The sequence below is a fragment of the Lissotriton vulgaris genome, chromosome 1_1 (genome assembly GCF_964263255.1).
Source record: "Lissotriton vulgaris chromosome 1_1, aLisVul1.2, whole genome shotgun sequence".
In the NCBI taxonomy this organism is placed as follows: domain Eukaryota; kingdom Metazoa; phylum Chordata; class Amphibia; order Caudata; family Salamandridae; genus Lissotriton; species Lissotriton vulgaris.
The window spans coordinates 1,273,850,774-1,273,863,465 of NC_141685.1; the positions used below are offsets into that span (position 1 = coordinate 1,273,850,774).

Sequence of the window (12,692 nt, forward strand, 5' to 3'; positions counted from 1 at the left end):
ACAGCGGCCTCCGAATAATGGCATTATGTCACCGGGCAGGGCAGAGTTTAAGGCTGTGATGTGAAAAGCACACAGAACATACTTAATTAGTTCCAATGCCTGGGGCAGGCGGGCCCCTGCGCCGGAGTTAGAGGGGGCCTGGTGACTTTGGGCAGACTCCTCCCAGGCCCCGCTGCAGTGACTCAGAGGCAGGAAAGAGCCCGCAGCCACGGTTTTAAGAGCAGTCTGGAGCAGGGGCCGTAGAGACAGGACAGGAGGCAGAGAGCAGCGCCGGTCCGCACAGAGAAAGAACCCAGGAGACCAACCATGGCAGCCCTCCCCGCCCTCGCGGCTCTCCTCGCCCTGTGCCTCCGCCCGGGGGCTCTTGGATTTAACCTGGATGTTGGGAACCCCGCAGTTTACACCGGACCAGAGGGCAGTTATTTTGGATTTTCTGTGGATTTTTACCTCCCGGATCTGCAGAGGTGAGCCTGAATAATGGAAAAGTTGAGCCTGAGGGGGAGTTTTTACTTCCCGGTCTGAAAATGCACCCCCCCCCCCCAAACTCGCGCTACGGTCTTAAGGGGGCGGGTGCGGTGGTCAATGTTTCCTGTTCTTTTACGTTGCAGGAAGTCCCAACAGCCTTGTTTCAAATATTGTGAAAATCTGATTACATCGGGGCTTTGTGAAAAAAAGGAACGCCCCGCACAGAGCCTGTTGCCTGTTCTGTGTTGGAATCCCTTCATGGAGCAGGGGGTGGTATGTTCAAATGTTGCACGTCAGAGAACTGCTCCGGGCTGTTTCACGTTGAGGTGGTACTCCCCCCCCCCCCCAGAAGGGTCATTGCAGGCAACTGGGTGTGGATCAAAGTTTAGCCTCTGCAGCTCGCCTGCCACAGGTTGGCTGGGAAGTGAACTTTCCTCGTGCAAATGGTGTTATCGCAGGTCACGTCTCTTTTGTTCATCTGGCGAATCCTTGATTTATTATCACGTGTTTGTGGTGGGGCAGAAGGGAGAGTCTCTAAAAATGCTTTTAAGGGATTCGTAACCAGCAGAGTCTCTAAAAATGCTTTTAAGGGATTCGTAACCAGCATGAACTATCGTGAACCCCCTGAAAAGGGATGTGTACCTGGTTATAGGGGTGCCTTCTATTGCCGTGTGGGACGAAGCCTCTCCCACCAGGATAGTGTTTTGGGGTGGTCCCGTGGTTTCCTTTTGCCTGCGAGGGGTGGGGGCGGGGAATCTCTTTTGATGTGTGAGTTTTGGCTCTTGCACCATGTTGTGAGCACGATTACAGCTCTGGAGAGCATTTGGTGACAGGGTGGGACTCCGCTCCCTGATGGAATTAGCAGGTCTGGGAGGCAGCAGCTGCCCCTGGGGATGCAGAGCCGGTGCTTGACACGTGGGTGTAAAAAGTTTCCCCCCTCCCTAGACTGCAAGCTATAACTGTTCTTCCCGTCTTTTTATTTATTTTAGGTTTTATATGGCGCTAGTTTATTTTAGGTTTTATATAGCGCTAGCTTAATCCGTAGGTATCAGAGCGCTTTACATACATCCTGTAAAAGAACAGATGGAAATTGCTTTACATAGTAGGCAGTAAGGAAGGAAACTAATGATAAAAAAAATACAGCATGAAAAATAAGGTTTTCCCTCTACAGCTGATCGCTTTCCCACTCGTGTGGGCACATCAGCTACCCTGTTTTGTGATGTAATGTCCGTAAGAGCAGCAGTGGTGTGGGTAATGTGACTGGTGGTGGTTGCATGCGGGGGCAGAGACTGGGTGTTATTTGATATGTCTGTGTTCAGTGTGATCTGGGGCACTGGGCTGAAATGCAGCAATGCTGCTAGCTGCACGCTGCTGGGCATCTCGGGGGCGTGGGAATGCAGGCTGCAGGCAGCAGACCGGCCTGTGAGCCGGGAGGGAGAGCGGGCTGTGTAAAGCCGGGCCCCGCTTTAAAGTCGGGGGAGGCCCGGCGTGTCTCCGAGTAAGCAGACAGGGAGACCGGCCTCGGTTCGAAACCGGGGGTGGGGTGCAGACGGTGAACTCTGCGTAGTTTGATATTCGTAGTTTGAGACCTATACCCAGGGAACCGCACTGGACGAGGAAGGGTTTACTGTAAAGCCTCTATCGAGGCTTAAGTTGGAAGAGAGCCGGGAGATCCGGGCTGTACCCTATGCAGTGTTTAGGCGAGTCGGTTAGAGTTAAGACTACAAACGGACCCGAGGGACATTGCTGTATTCTCCGGGGCCGTGCCCCCCTTCTAGGCTGGGAAACAGCAGGAGCTGCACGTAGATTTCTTTTTCAGTGGGGTTCGCTGCAGCGTTAGTTTATTGTGCTGAAAGTCTGTGCCTCAAAAGACAAATCGCCAATCTGGCGTTGAGAAATATAGGCTTTGAAGCGTCTCCTGCTTCCGCCCAGTGAAGGCGCTTGAAGAAAGCGCCAAACAAAGGAAAGAGCGGAAAGCCTGAGGCTTCGAGGCCCCTGCGGACCCAGTACACGGGCCTCTCTGGTATGCCGTGGTTTATCGCCCCTCGCTCTGACTATACCCAACTCCTCACCACCCGTGTGACCCCCCCCACACTTTAGTCGCCTCTTTCTATACACATCTCCCCTATGACTCTGCCTGACTCGTCTCAGCCTGTGGGGCTCCCCCTCCCTCTTCGCCTCTCCACCATGTGACGCTTCATGACTGCACATATGACTTTCTGCCGTTAGCTTGTACGACGCTCCCGTTCCTTTCTGAAGTTTTCCACTCGCCGACTATGCTTTTTTTTATCCACTATTGTCCTCTATTTGCTTGCATGTTTAATTACCTCTTCCTCTTATTATTTGGATCAGTCGGTCTCTGCCTTGTATTATAAGTTTCCCTCTTTTCAGCCCCTTCCACTGCAGTCACTCCCTTCTATGGCTGCACTTTCCAGCTACACGCCAGGACACTTTACCTCTCGTGTAATCAGTTTACCTCGCATGTAAGCAGCAGGCAGCGCCGTGATCTCGCGTTGCTTCCGTGTATGCGTCCATGGCGTGCAGCCTGACATTCCACTGACCTGAGGCACGCTCTGGACAGATGTTTCTGTGGTCTGCTTGTTCCAACGAGTGACTCACAATATGCCTTTCCATGTATATATATTTTTTTACGAAATGCCTCTGTCCACAGAACAAAAGAGAACGTGTACTTCCCAACTTTGAACGAAGGTATAGGAATCGCTCTGCCATGCTGACTCTTGGTCTCCGCCTGTCACGCTCCTGGCAGAGGCTGACGTCAGCGGCCAGGCTACACCGGCTGTGCAGCCAGGCTTCTCCCATGCTGGCTGCCGCATAATTCCGACCTGTCACGCTGACCGCGGCCTGACGCCTCCTGTCACACCGTCTCTGCACTGTCACACTGTCTCATTGGGCCCTCTTGGTCTGTCATCATTAAAGAAGCTCGTAAAGCGTCCATGGATATGACATCATCTTCGTATCTATAATTACCTCCCAATGACGTCCACTTTAATAGAGTTGAAGACACGGCTCTTTAACTTCACAATGAAGTAACAGTCCAATAGCCAGCCACCTCGCCACATCTGGACTGTACTTGCCTCTAACCCTTTCCAGTTCTCCCCTGCCTTTTTGGCTCAGTTCATGCTATAGACTATCTACATACAGAATGCAGTTACTGGAGGGTGTCCTGGCGCTGAATTTAAAAACAATGGGGGGGTCGCGGGGGCGGGGGGGGGGGGGGGGGCAACAAATTGATTTAAAGGGAAGGCTTTCAGTGTTGGAGGAAGGCTAAATAGGTAGTATTGGCTCAAAATGTAGGAGCCACTCTATTCTGTGGCCACCATGAGGGCCCCCACTGGCCCCTCTTAGGTCCTTAACATGCGCACATGCCTGTGAAGGTGAAAACAAGATTGAAGGTTTGGAGGGCTGCATTGGAGACTGCTTTGTGCTCCTCACAGATATTTAAAAGCTGTGAGTTTCAGTATTGGGAGTCAGTGTAGGCTTTGACACATGTATATGAGGGAGTGGCAAGAGGGAGATGGCAAAGCGCAGGCGTTTGGATGGTCTGGCTCGGGGGTCTCCAACCTTTCCTGTAATAAGAGCTACTCGTGTTCAGTGAAAATCACCGTGAACTACTGATATTTTTAGTGTGGGTTTTAGTGACCACATTAGTCAAGGCTGCAGTAGCCACTGTAAAAAAAATTACCACAATTGATCATCTCAGTCCGTCAGGCACGGTTGTCAACAGTAATGTAAATAGTGCTTTTGTCAATTCAGCATGCCTCTGCCTGGGTAAATAATACACTTGGTGCCAAGGTCATCATTAATACGCCTCCTCAACACAGCATGATTTATCACTCAAATATCATCTTTAAGTACATTTTGGAAATGTAACCATTTTCCAAACATCAGTTAATCAGTTCTGAAAATACACACATTTAGGTCTGTTTAGGTGGCTATTTTCATTCAGCCAGGCAGAAGCTTGCCGTTTAGTGGGCCGGGCTGCACACAGTTGCGTGCATGTAAGAGCAGAGCTACCAGTGGCTCATGGGCTACTCTGAGAGGCCTGGTCTGGGGTCGGTTAAGCCGGTGTTCTGGAAGGCCCCAAAACAAAGACCATAGTACAAGGAAGGCTCTATTGTAGGTTGGATCGCTATCTTTGTGCCAGGAGGGCGTCGGGACAGGCGGCACCATTCTTAAGGTCCTATGCTGAGCACAGTCACTGGATGCAGTATGGTTGATGTGAAGCACAAGAGAAACAGAGGGACCAGGTCACTTTGTCGCAGGTCACTTTGTCGCAGGAACAGGCGTTGGGCCCATGGGAGACTGCTGCAAAGGTGGAGGCTAGACGGAACGCTGCTTGCATAGAAGGAAGGCTTTGATTTTCTCTGAGTTCCGTTTGAGACTTCAGTTTTGTTGTGTTGGTGTATATATAGTATGGTGCAAGGTTTGAAAAAAAAAGTTTGTTCAATATGTACATATCTCGTTTTCTGTGTGCTGTCAAAGTGTATGTTTTTGGTTAAAAACTGTATACCTCATTAGTTGATGCTTGACCACTACTTTGTATATTCGGTTAAGTACTATAAATAAATCTTTCTTTTTATAAAATAAAAAAAAAAAGACTTCATCCACGGGGGCAGGGCTCACATCAAGCTTGAGAGGTGTCGCTGCATGCGGGGAGGTGCTCATGAAGCAGACCAGTAGTTGCTTATCATCTGTATTGGTAAAAACTGGAAATCAAAGGATCTAATGTTAGAGAGACCGAAAGGGATCAGGGCTCAGATCCCCCTGTATCCAAAACATCCCCTTGTAATCTGGGACTGCTTCTAGAACCACATCCTTCCTGTACAATGGACTGGGTCCAGGCTGAGGGGAGATTCAAGGAGGCTAGAAAGTTGGAAACTAACGGGTTTATCTATAAATTTGGCTTGGACGTGGTTTTGGGGGGGGGGCTTCACTTGTGGGGGTTTCAGGGTCCACGTTCGTTTTTATCAGAGCTGCCTTGTTTGCAGTCACCACCGTGGCTTTCAGACTTAAGAGAAAAGGTTAAAGGGCAAGAGGAAAACCAGGCTTGGTGGTCCTGATGTTATCATCACTCCTCTGTTGGTTCGCCAGGGCCTGCACACTGGCAGTACTTGGGTCCGAGAGATCAGGTTATTTGGGGCTGACACTCTGGCGGATGTTAGAAATGTGGTCTGGTCAACGGAGCTTGTTTGTTTTTTGATGGAGGGAATGCGGGTGAAAAGAGCTGCAGACACCCTCTGTAAACAACACTACACTACACTACAGCGCAGCAGCAGCGCACATTCACTCTTGGCAAGCTCGCCGGTGGTTATTGCTCTGCCTTTTGGCTTCATTTCCACTGTACAAGCAGCATGCATGCGTGCAGGTGGGTTCAGCAAGTTGGCACTCTTATTTGCCCATGATGGCATGTTTGTTTGTGCCAGACACTGTTTGAATCTGATCTGCCCTGTCACGCGGGCTGTATTGCATGGCTCGCTGTCACAGGCTGTAGAAGTCTCTCACTTGCTGCAGAGTCTGAGCTCCGTGCCCCCAAGACTGGCGGTGGCATCTCCAGGCCTGCTGGCTCTTCTGTCCTATCACGACGTAATCTCGTGACGCAATCTGGCATCTGGGGCTCGCGCTGGCCGCTTCGCAGCCTGGCGCCTCGGCGTCTGCCGGTTACAGTTGTGGCACGGCCTGGCCTCCTTTCACTTTGATAAGAGAGCGTCTGGGGTTCTTTCTATCAGCCTGCCGCCTATGCCTCCGTGCCGGTACGCCAGTGGCGCAGTCTGGTCCCCTCCTCTCACATTGGCGGTACTCCTGTGGCGCAGTCTGGTCCCCTCCTCTCACATTGGTGGTACTCCTGTGACGCAGTCTGGCCTCTTTCTCTCACATGGTGGTACTCCCGTGGCGCAGCCTGGCCCCCCTCTCACAATGGCGGTACTACTTTGCATCTCGGTCCCGGTCAGTAACACTGACCCCACAGCCTGGGCTCCTCGGACTGGCTGTAAAGCTTAGTCGCCGGTCACTGCCCTATCACACCTGGTCCTTAGCCTGGGTTTCGGGGTCTGCCTGTTACACCCGCGGGACACCCCCCCCCCCCTCTCATTGGTGGTACAGCCTGCCCTCCTATCACGCTGGCTGCAGGGCCTGGACAGTGCTGTGTCCCAGCCAGGGGGTTCCCCGCCAGGCCTCTCGGTCTCTGTCCTGTCGTACTGGCTGCAGTCTGCCCTCTGTTTTCTCTAAAAGACCCCTAGAAGTCTTTTTAGGTCTCGCCTGTCGATGCGCATGCGCATCGAGCAAGCGAGACTATTGCGAGTTATCCACTCTTTATCCACACTGCAAGGAATCGTGGCGATTCCTTGCAGTGCCCGTGACTTTTAAGGTCAATGCGCATGCGCATTAAGCTTATGCGCATGCGCATTGACCTTAAAAGTCACGGGCGCGTGCATGTCCGTCTCTGTTTACCCGCTCCGCCCCCTCCCCTTCCCGCCGTGTCGCATTTCTCCTCCCCCCTCCCCTCTCTTCCCTCCAGCTTGTTGTTTGTATAATTTAACCCGCTCCGCCCCCTCCCCTTCCCTCCGTGTCGCATTTCTCCTCCCCCCTCCCCTCTCTTCCCTCCGGCTTGTTTGTTTATTTGAGCCGCACCGCCCCCTCCCCTTCCCGCCGTGTCGCATCTCTCCTCCCCCCTCCCCTCTCTTCCCTCCGTCTTGTTAATTTTAGGATCAAGACAGCACTTCCACTGTCCTGCTACAGGCACAATGTTTTGTGAGTAAAGGTTTTCTGCGCAACTCGTGTTTCTGTGCGCTTTGTGCAGCACCCAGCCCAGCCGGGGCCAGAGGTCGTTAGTGCGTGGCACGCCTTTGATTAATTCAAGATGCTGTGAACAGTTTACCGCCTTCAGCCCTGAAGATTTGTAGGCGTGCGCACCTCTCAACGTGTAGCCTGTATTAAGTCAAGCCTCAATTGCTTGTTACTTATTTTCTGGATCGCCTTTGTTTGCCTGAGTGCAGTATAACATCTGCTCCGGTTTGGGATCCTGTGATCTCTCGGGCCACTGGGGTAATCCGGGCTTTTGCTATAGCTGTCATCTAACCCGAGCGCAGCCAGTTGTCGCGGTTTCCAACCAGCACTACTTCACGTTGGCGCCTTTAGGCTTACTTATGAGAAGTAAGGTGAAACTACAAGTCCCAGAATGCTTAGTGCGGGTAGCAGAACACATGGGACTGGATGAAGGTCAGTTCTATGAAATGAGATGATTTCACTGCTATGTTTTGCTGGCAGTTTACTGTCCCTGCGGGATAGTAAGATTAAGTCACAGTCATTGGTCAGCCACATGCTGGCACACTGGACTCGGAGTCTTACCTCTACTTACCTTTGATTTGAAAACACGGCGCATGAGTCACCCCTGCCTCTCCCAGTTCTAAAATGTTACTGCCCCTTCCTTTTGCCCTGCACTCGCCATTCTCCCTACGGGATAGTAAGATTAAGTCACAGTCATTGGTCAGCCACATGCTGGCACACTGGACTCGGAGTCTTACCTCTACTTACCTTTGATTTGAAAACACGGCGCATGAGTCACCCCTGCCTCTCCCAGTTCTAAAATGTTACTGCCCCTTCCTTTTGCCCTGCACTCGCCATTCTATTAATAGGGCCATGTATCTGTGCACTCTGGCGCTGACTGGTCGAGCGGAACAACTTTCAACGCAATACTGACTAGAAACAATTGGTAAATTGTGTAAAAAAAGTTGTCTGGAGCTATTTTTGAAAGCAACAGTTACTCCCTTGTGCTTCATAAAAGCATGGCTGATGGCCGAGCCCTCGCCCCACGCAGGGGAGTCACTGCCTCTGCCAGACGAGGTGTTTCACCACTTGAGGAATTCCCGCCTTACGGATGTTGTGAGGCGCTCGCTCTGGAGAAAACACCTTTCCTTCAGCTGCCTGAGTCATCGCATGAATGGTGTATGAATGCACTCGGTGCTCACGGAAGATGGCCGCAGACAGCTGCAGGGCCCGGCTGGCCAGCCCTCGTCATGGAGCGAATGTGCCTGGGGCTGGACCTTCTTTAATTGTTTGCTTGCTGAAATTAGCAATACTATTAAAAATAACTCGACCAGAAGGTATTGCATAAGGACTGTTTCCTGACATGCTTATATATTGAAAAAAATGTGGGACTGCTTCTGTAGAGTTTTGTAAATATGGCAAAATAGAATGCAAACTTACCGGCCAGAAGCATTGACTAAAAGAGCGCCCAATAGTAAGTTGAATCAAAAGTAAGGAAGCCTATTGCCTAAACGAGACAATCTCATTGCGTGATCCAACTCGTTCAGCCAATCAGATTGGCAAATTAACAAGTGTGGGTGAAGTAATGCTGGAAGTCATTCCAACGATAGGTCTTTATGGCTCCATTTCTTCCAATCTATGGAAAAGATATGCCTGGTAAGATTTAAATCATAAATCTAGCACCCGTAAATGGTTGGGTCATCCCAAAGTGCATCACTTCCTGTGATAGAGAAACCTATGGCATGGTCTCTTTAGTATGACAAGTCGATTATTGTGATCCTTGTACTTGGGCATTCTGCATTAATCTGCATCCTTTGATATCCCATTGGCCGCTGTTTCAATATTACAAATCTGTAGTTAACTCCAAACATGAGTTACATGTCGGGGAGGTGCATTACAACATACAGCTGTGAATAACATACAGCTGTGATCACAACCCTCTGCTTCTTCATGAGAGCTTGAAGACTGATTTACTAAAACAAACATTGTCTATGTAAAGGGTGTCTGGTTTACAACTTTCTTCGCCTTTAATCTAGTCTATATCAGTGGTTATTAATATAAGTGATCAATGAAAGGATATGAAATATTATGTTTTTTTTTATTTACACATTTTGTGTCTCAACATGCTTTCTATAAAGGACGCTGCGTAAAAATCCTATTTTGAACGACAGACACATTTCTAATTGTTTCAAGGGTGGGCCTTTTGCCTTTGGCAATGCTTGTTTTCTTTTGTGATGGTTTTGTTAAAACTTTATTGTTGAGTAGGCTGACTTGCATTCAGCAATACAAAAATAACAATGTTGCCAAAAGCAAAGCCTCACCCTCACTCACCCTCACCCTCACCCTCACTCACCCTCACTCACCCTCACTCTCACACACCCTCACTCTCACCCTCACCCTCACTCTCACTCACCCTCAACACCTCACCCTCAACGCCTCACCCTCAACGCCTCACCCTCAACGCCTCACCCTCAACGCCTCACCCTCACCCACCCTCACCCTCACCCTCACCCTCACTCACCCTCACCCTCACTCTCACTCACCCTCACTCTCACTCACCCTCAACACCTCACCCTCAACACCTCACCCTCAACGCCTCACCCTCACTCACCCTCACTCACCCTCACCCTCACCCTCACTCTCACTCACCCTCACTCACCCTCACTCTCACTCACTCTCACTCACCCTCACTCTCACTCACCCTCAACCCCTCACTCACTCTCACTCATCCTCACTCACCCTCAACCCCTCACCCTCACTCACCCTCACTCACCCTCACCTTCACTCACCCTCAACCCCTCACCCTCACCCTCAATCACCCTCAACCCCTCACCCTCACCCACCTTCACTCACACTCACCCTCACTCACCCTCACTCACCCTCACTCACCCTCACTCACCCTCACTCACCCTCACTCACACTCACCCTCACTCACCCTCACCCACCCTCAACCCCTCATCCTCACTCACCCTCAACCCCTCACCCTCACTCACCCTCAACCCCTCACCCTCACTCACCCCCACTCACCCTCAACCCCTCACCCTCAACCCCTCACCCTCACTCACCCTCAACCCCTCACCCTCAACCCCTCACCCTCAACCCCTCACCCTCAACCCCTCACCCTCAATCCCTCACCCACACTCACCCTCACTCACACTCACACTCACCCACCCTCACTCACCCTCAACCCCTCACTCACCCTCAACCCCTCACCCACCCTCAACCCCTCACCCTCAACCCCTCACTCACCCTCACTCACCCTCACCCTCAACCCCTCAGCCTCACCCTCACTCACCCTCAACCCCTCACCCTCACTCACCCTCAACCTCATGCTAAAGATTTACAAAAAAACCCATAAACAATTCTAAAAGCACTAACTCTAATGCTGCGAGACCTATTGCATTTCTAATGCTTGTTTTGGGATGTTTTGAGGGAACCCCGCCTCTTTTCTCCTGTTAGTTTCTGTTGGTTTTTGTCTTGCGTTTGATAGGTGATTGGTGCCGTGACGGTGAAGGCTTTATCAGCTGCAGCAGTCTGAAGTCCTGAAGGGGAGGAGCGGGAAATCTAGTGTGTGCTTCTAATAAAAGACGAAGACAAAAGAACACGTTTTTTGTTCTTTTGATGTTCTTCATATGCTTAAATGACCATGACGTGTAAGGTGAGGATGTGGTCTGCGGTGTGTTTAGGGAGGTAGCCTGGTTGGTTTTGAGCCATTTATTTCGGTGTGGTCATACATTCCAGAATCCTCTGTTGAATAAAACTGTTTAAGGCTTTGCTCATTTTGCTGCTGACTCGGAGTCCTCTTACATGGCATGATTGCAGACTAAGCAAATGCAAAGGGGATGAAGGACAGTGTTGAACATTGCAAGCACTCGTTCCAAGTCAACTGATCTGGGTTTAATCCATCATCATTCTTTAGCTCACTCCGCCACCCCAGTTCAGACATGGCCGTATGCAAATCAGTCTGACCCTGTGCCTCATGGGAGCAGTCCAGCCCGAACTGCCAAGTCCAGTTTCCAGTTTCAAAATGCTTTATTCGGTTTGTACAGGTACAACCATATAGCAACATTCATGAATGCAATTGAAGTCACTTTTGTAAAAGATTAAAGAATAATGAAACTTTCTAAAAACAGTTACATTGATTCAAGCCAATCAAGTTAAAACCTGCAAAATATCATATTTATGTACAGTAGAATAATCACTATATGTAGCATCAATTTAAACGTTTGGTGCAAGGCATGCCAAGTGGGATGGTACTAAACAAGAGGCCTATGCTGGGCGTAAAGTGCAATAATATGTGCAAAAATGCAAACATTGGACATAGTATTTAACAGTAATTTAGCAATTTAGTGCAAAACATATCACATTTATATACAGTAGAATAATCACTTATATGTAGCAGCCATTTTAAACGTTTGATGCAGAGCATGCAAGTGGGATGGTACTAAACAAGAGGCCTATGCTGGGCATAAAGTGCAATAGTATGTGCAAAATATGCAAAAATTGAACATTGTATTTAGCAGCAATTTAAAAATTTAGTGCAAAACATGCCAAGTGAGGTAGTACAAGTCGGAGAGAGGCCTGGGCATAAAGTGCAGTAGTGTGTGCAAAAATATGCAAGGATGACTAAAGTGCAATGTCTATAAAATCTCTTACGTATTTTAGCAGCAATTTATATACAAGAAATTTAAAAAGCATTAGTCCAGAGAGGTACAGAACCGGGGGGACAATCGATACCCGGATCTAAAAACATAATAATGTAAATGTAAATGTAAATGTAGGTATACTTATATAGCGCGACCTGTCACCACAAAGGGCATCCTGGCGCTTGCCTAGGGAACCCGTCCTGGTATTCCCCTGTGAGAGGCCCCGGCAGGGTATCCACAAGGTGAAAGCCAGGCATCCCGCCGCGAGGGGCCGTTGTGGAGATTAAGCAAGCTATTGCCCAGAGTCGCAGAGCGTGAACCCGTGAGTCGAGAAGGCACCGGAGCGAGAATTATCGAGACCGTGGAATTTTTAGCCCAAGACCCGCCGAGGCAGGGAATTGAACCCTGGTCCAGGGCCGATCTCAGCTTCCGGGTCTGCCGCCTCTAACCCCTGAGCCACACTTCTCCACTAATGATAACCAAAGTTCATGTATAAGAGAAATGCATAAGGTTTGGCAGTAGCTCACAGTTGGTCAATAGGTGTCTTTTCCAACGGAGATCATATAATGATTGATTTCCTGTGCCCGATGCATTTAAGAACATAGGTGGCTACACGGTAACACACATTAGGGGACGACAGGTCAAACAACAGTTGCATTGCAGCTCTTATATCACACGTACTATATTCTAAAAATAATTGCTTTAGGTAAAACTTTCTAAAACCAGTATAAAAATTACAAAGTAGTAAAAAGTGGCAGATACTCTGTTTAGATTTCCCATCGCATGGGCACGGGCAAG

The 12,692-nt window shown here is 49.7% G+C and overlaps 1 protein-coding gene across 2 annotated transcripts in view; it reads left to right on the plus strand.

Moving 5' to 3' along the window:
- The first annotated feature begins 205 nt into the window (after nucleotides 1-205).
- ITGA5 (integrin subunit alpha 5) overlaps nucleotides 206-12,692 on the plus strand; it is a 377,970-nt gene continuing 365,483 nt past the window's right edge. Inside the window, exon 1 of one of the 2 annotated variants that reach the window (XM_086964803.1) lies at nucleotides 206-464. In XM_086964803.1, coding sequence (XP_086820929.1) covers nucleotides 307-464 — 158 coding nt within the window. In that variant the 5' untranslated portion in view covers nucleotides 206-306. The remainder of the gene's footprint in view (nucleotides 465-12,692) is intronic. The other variant, XM_086964795.1, reaches the window with a different exon arrangement.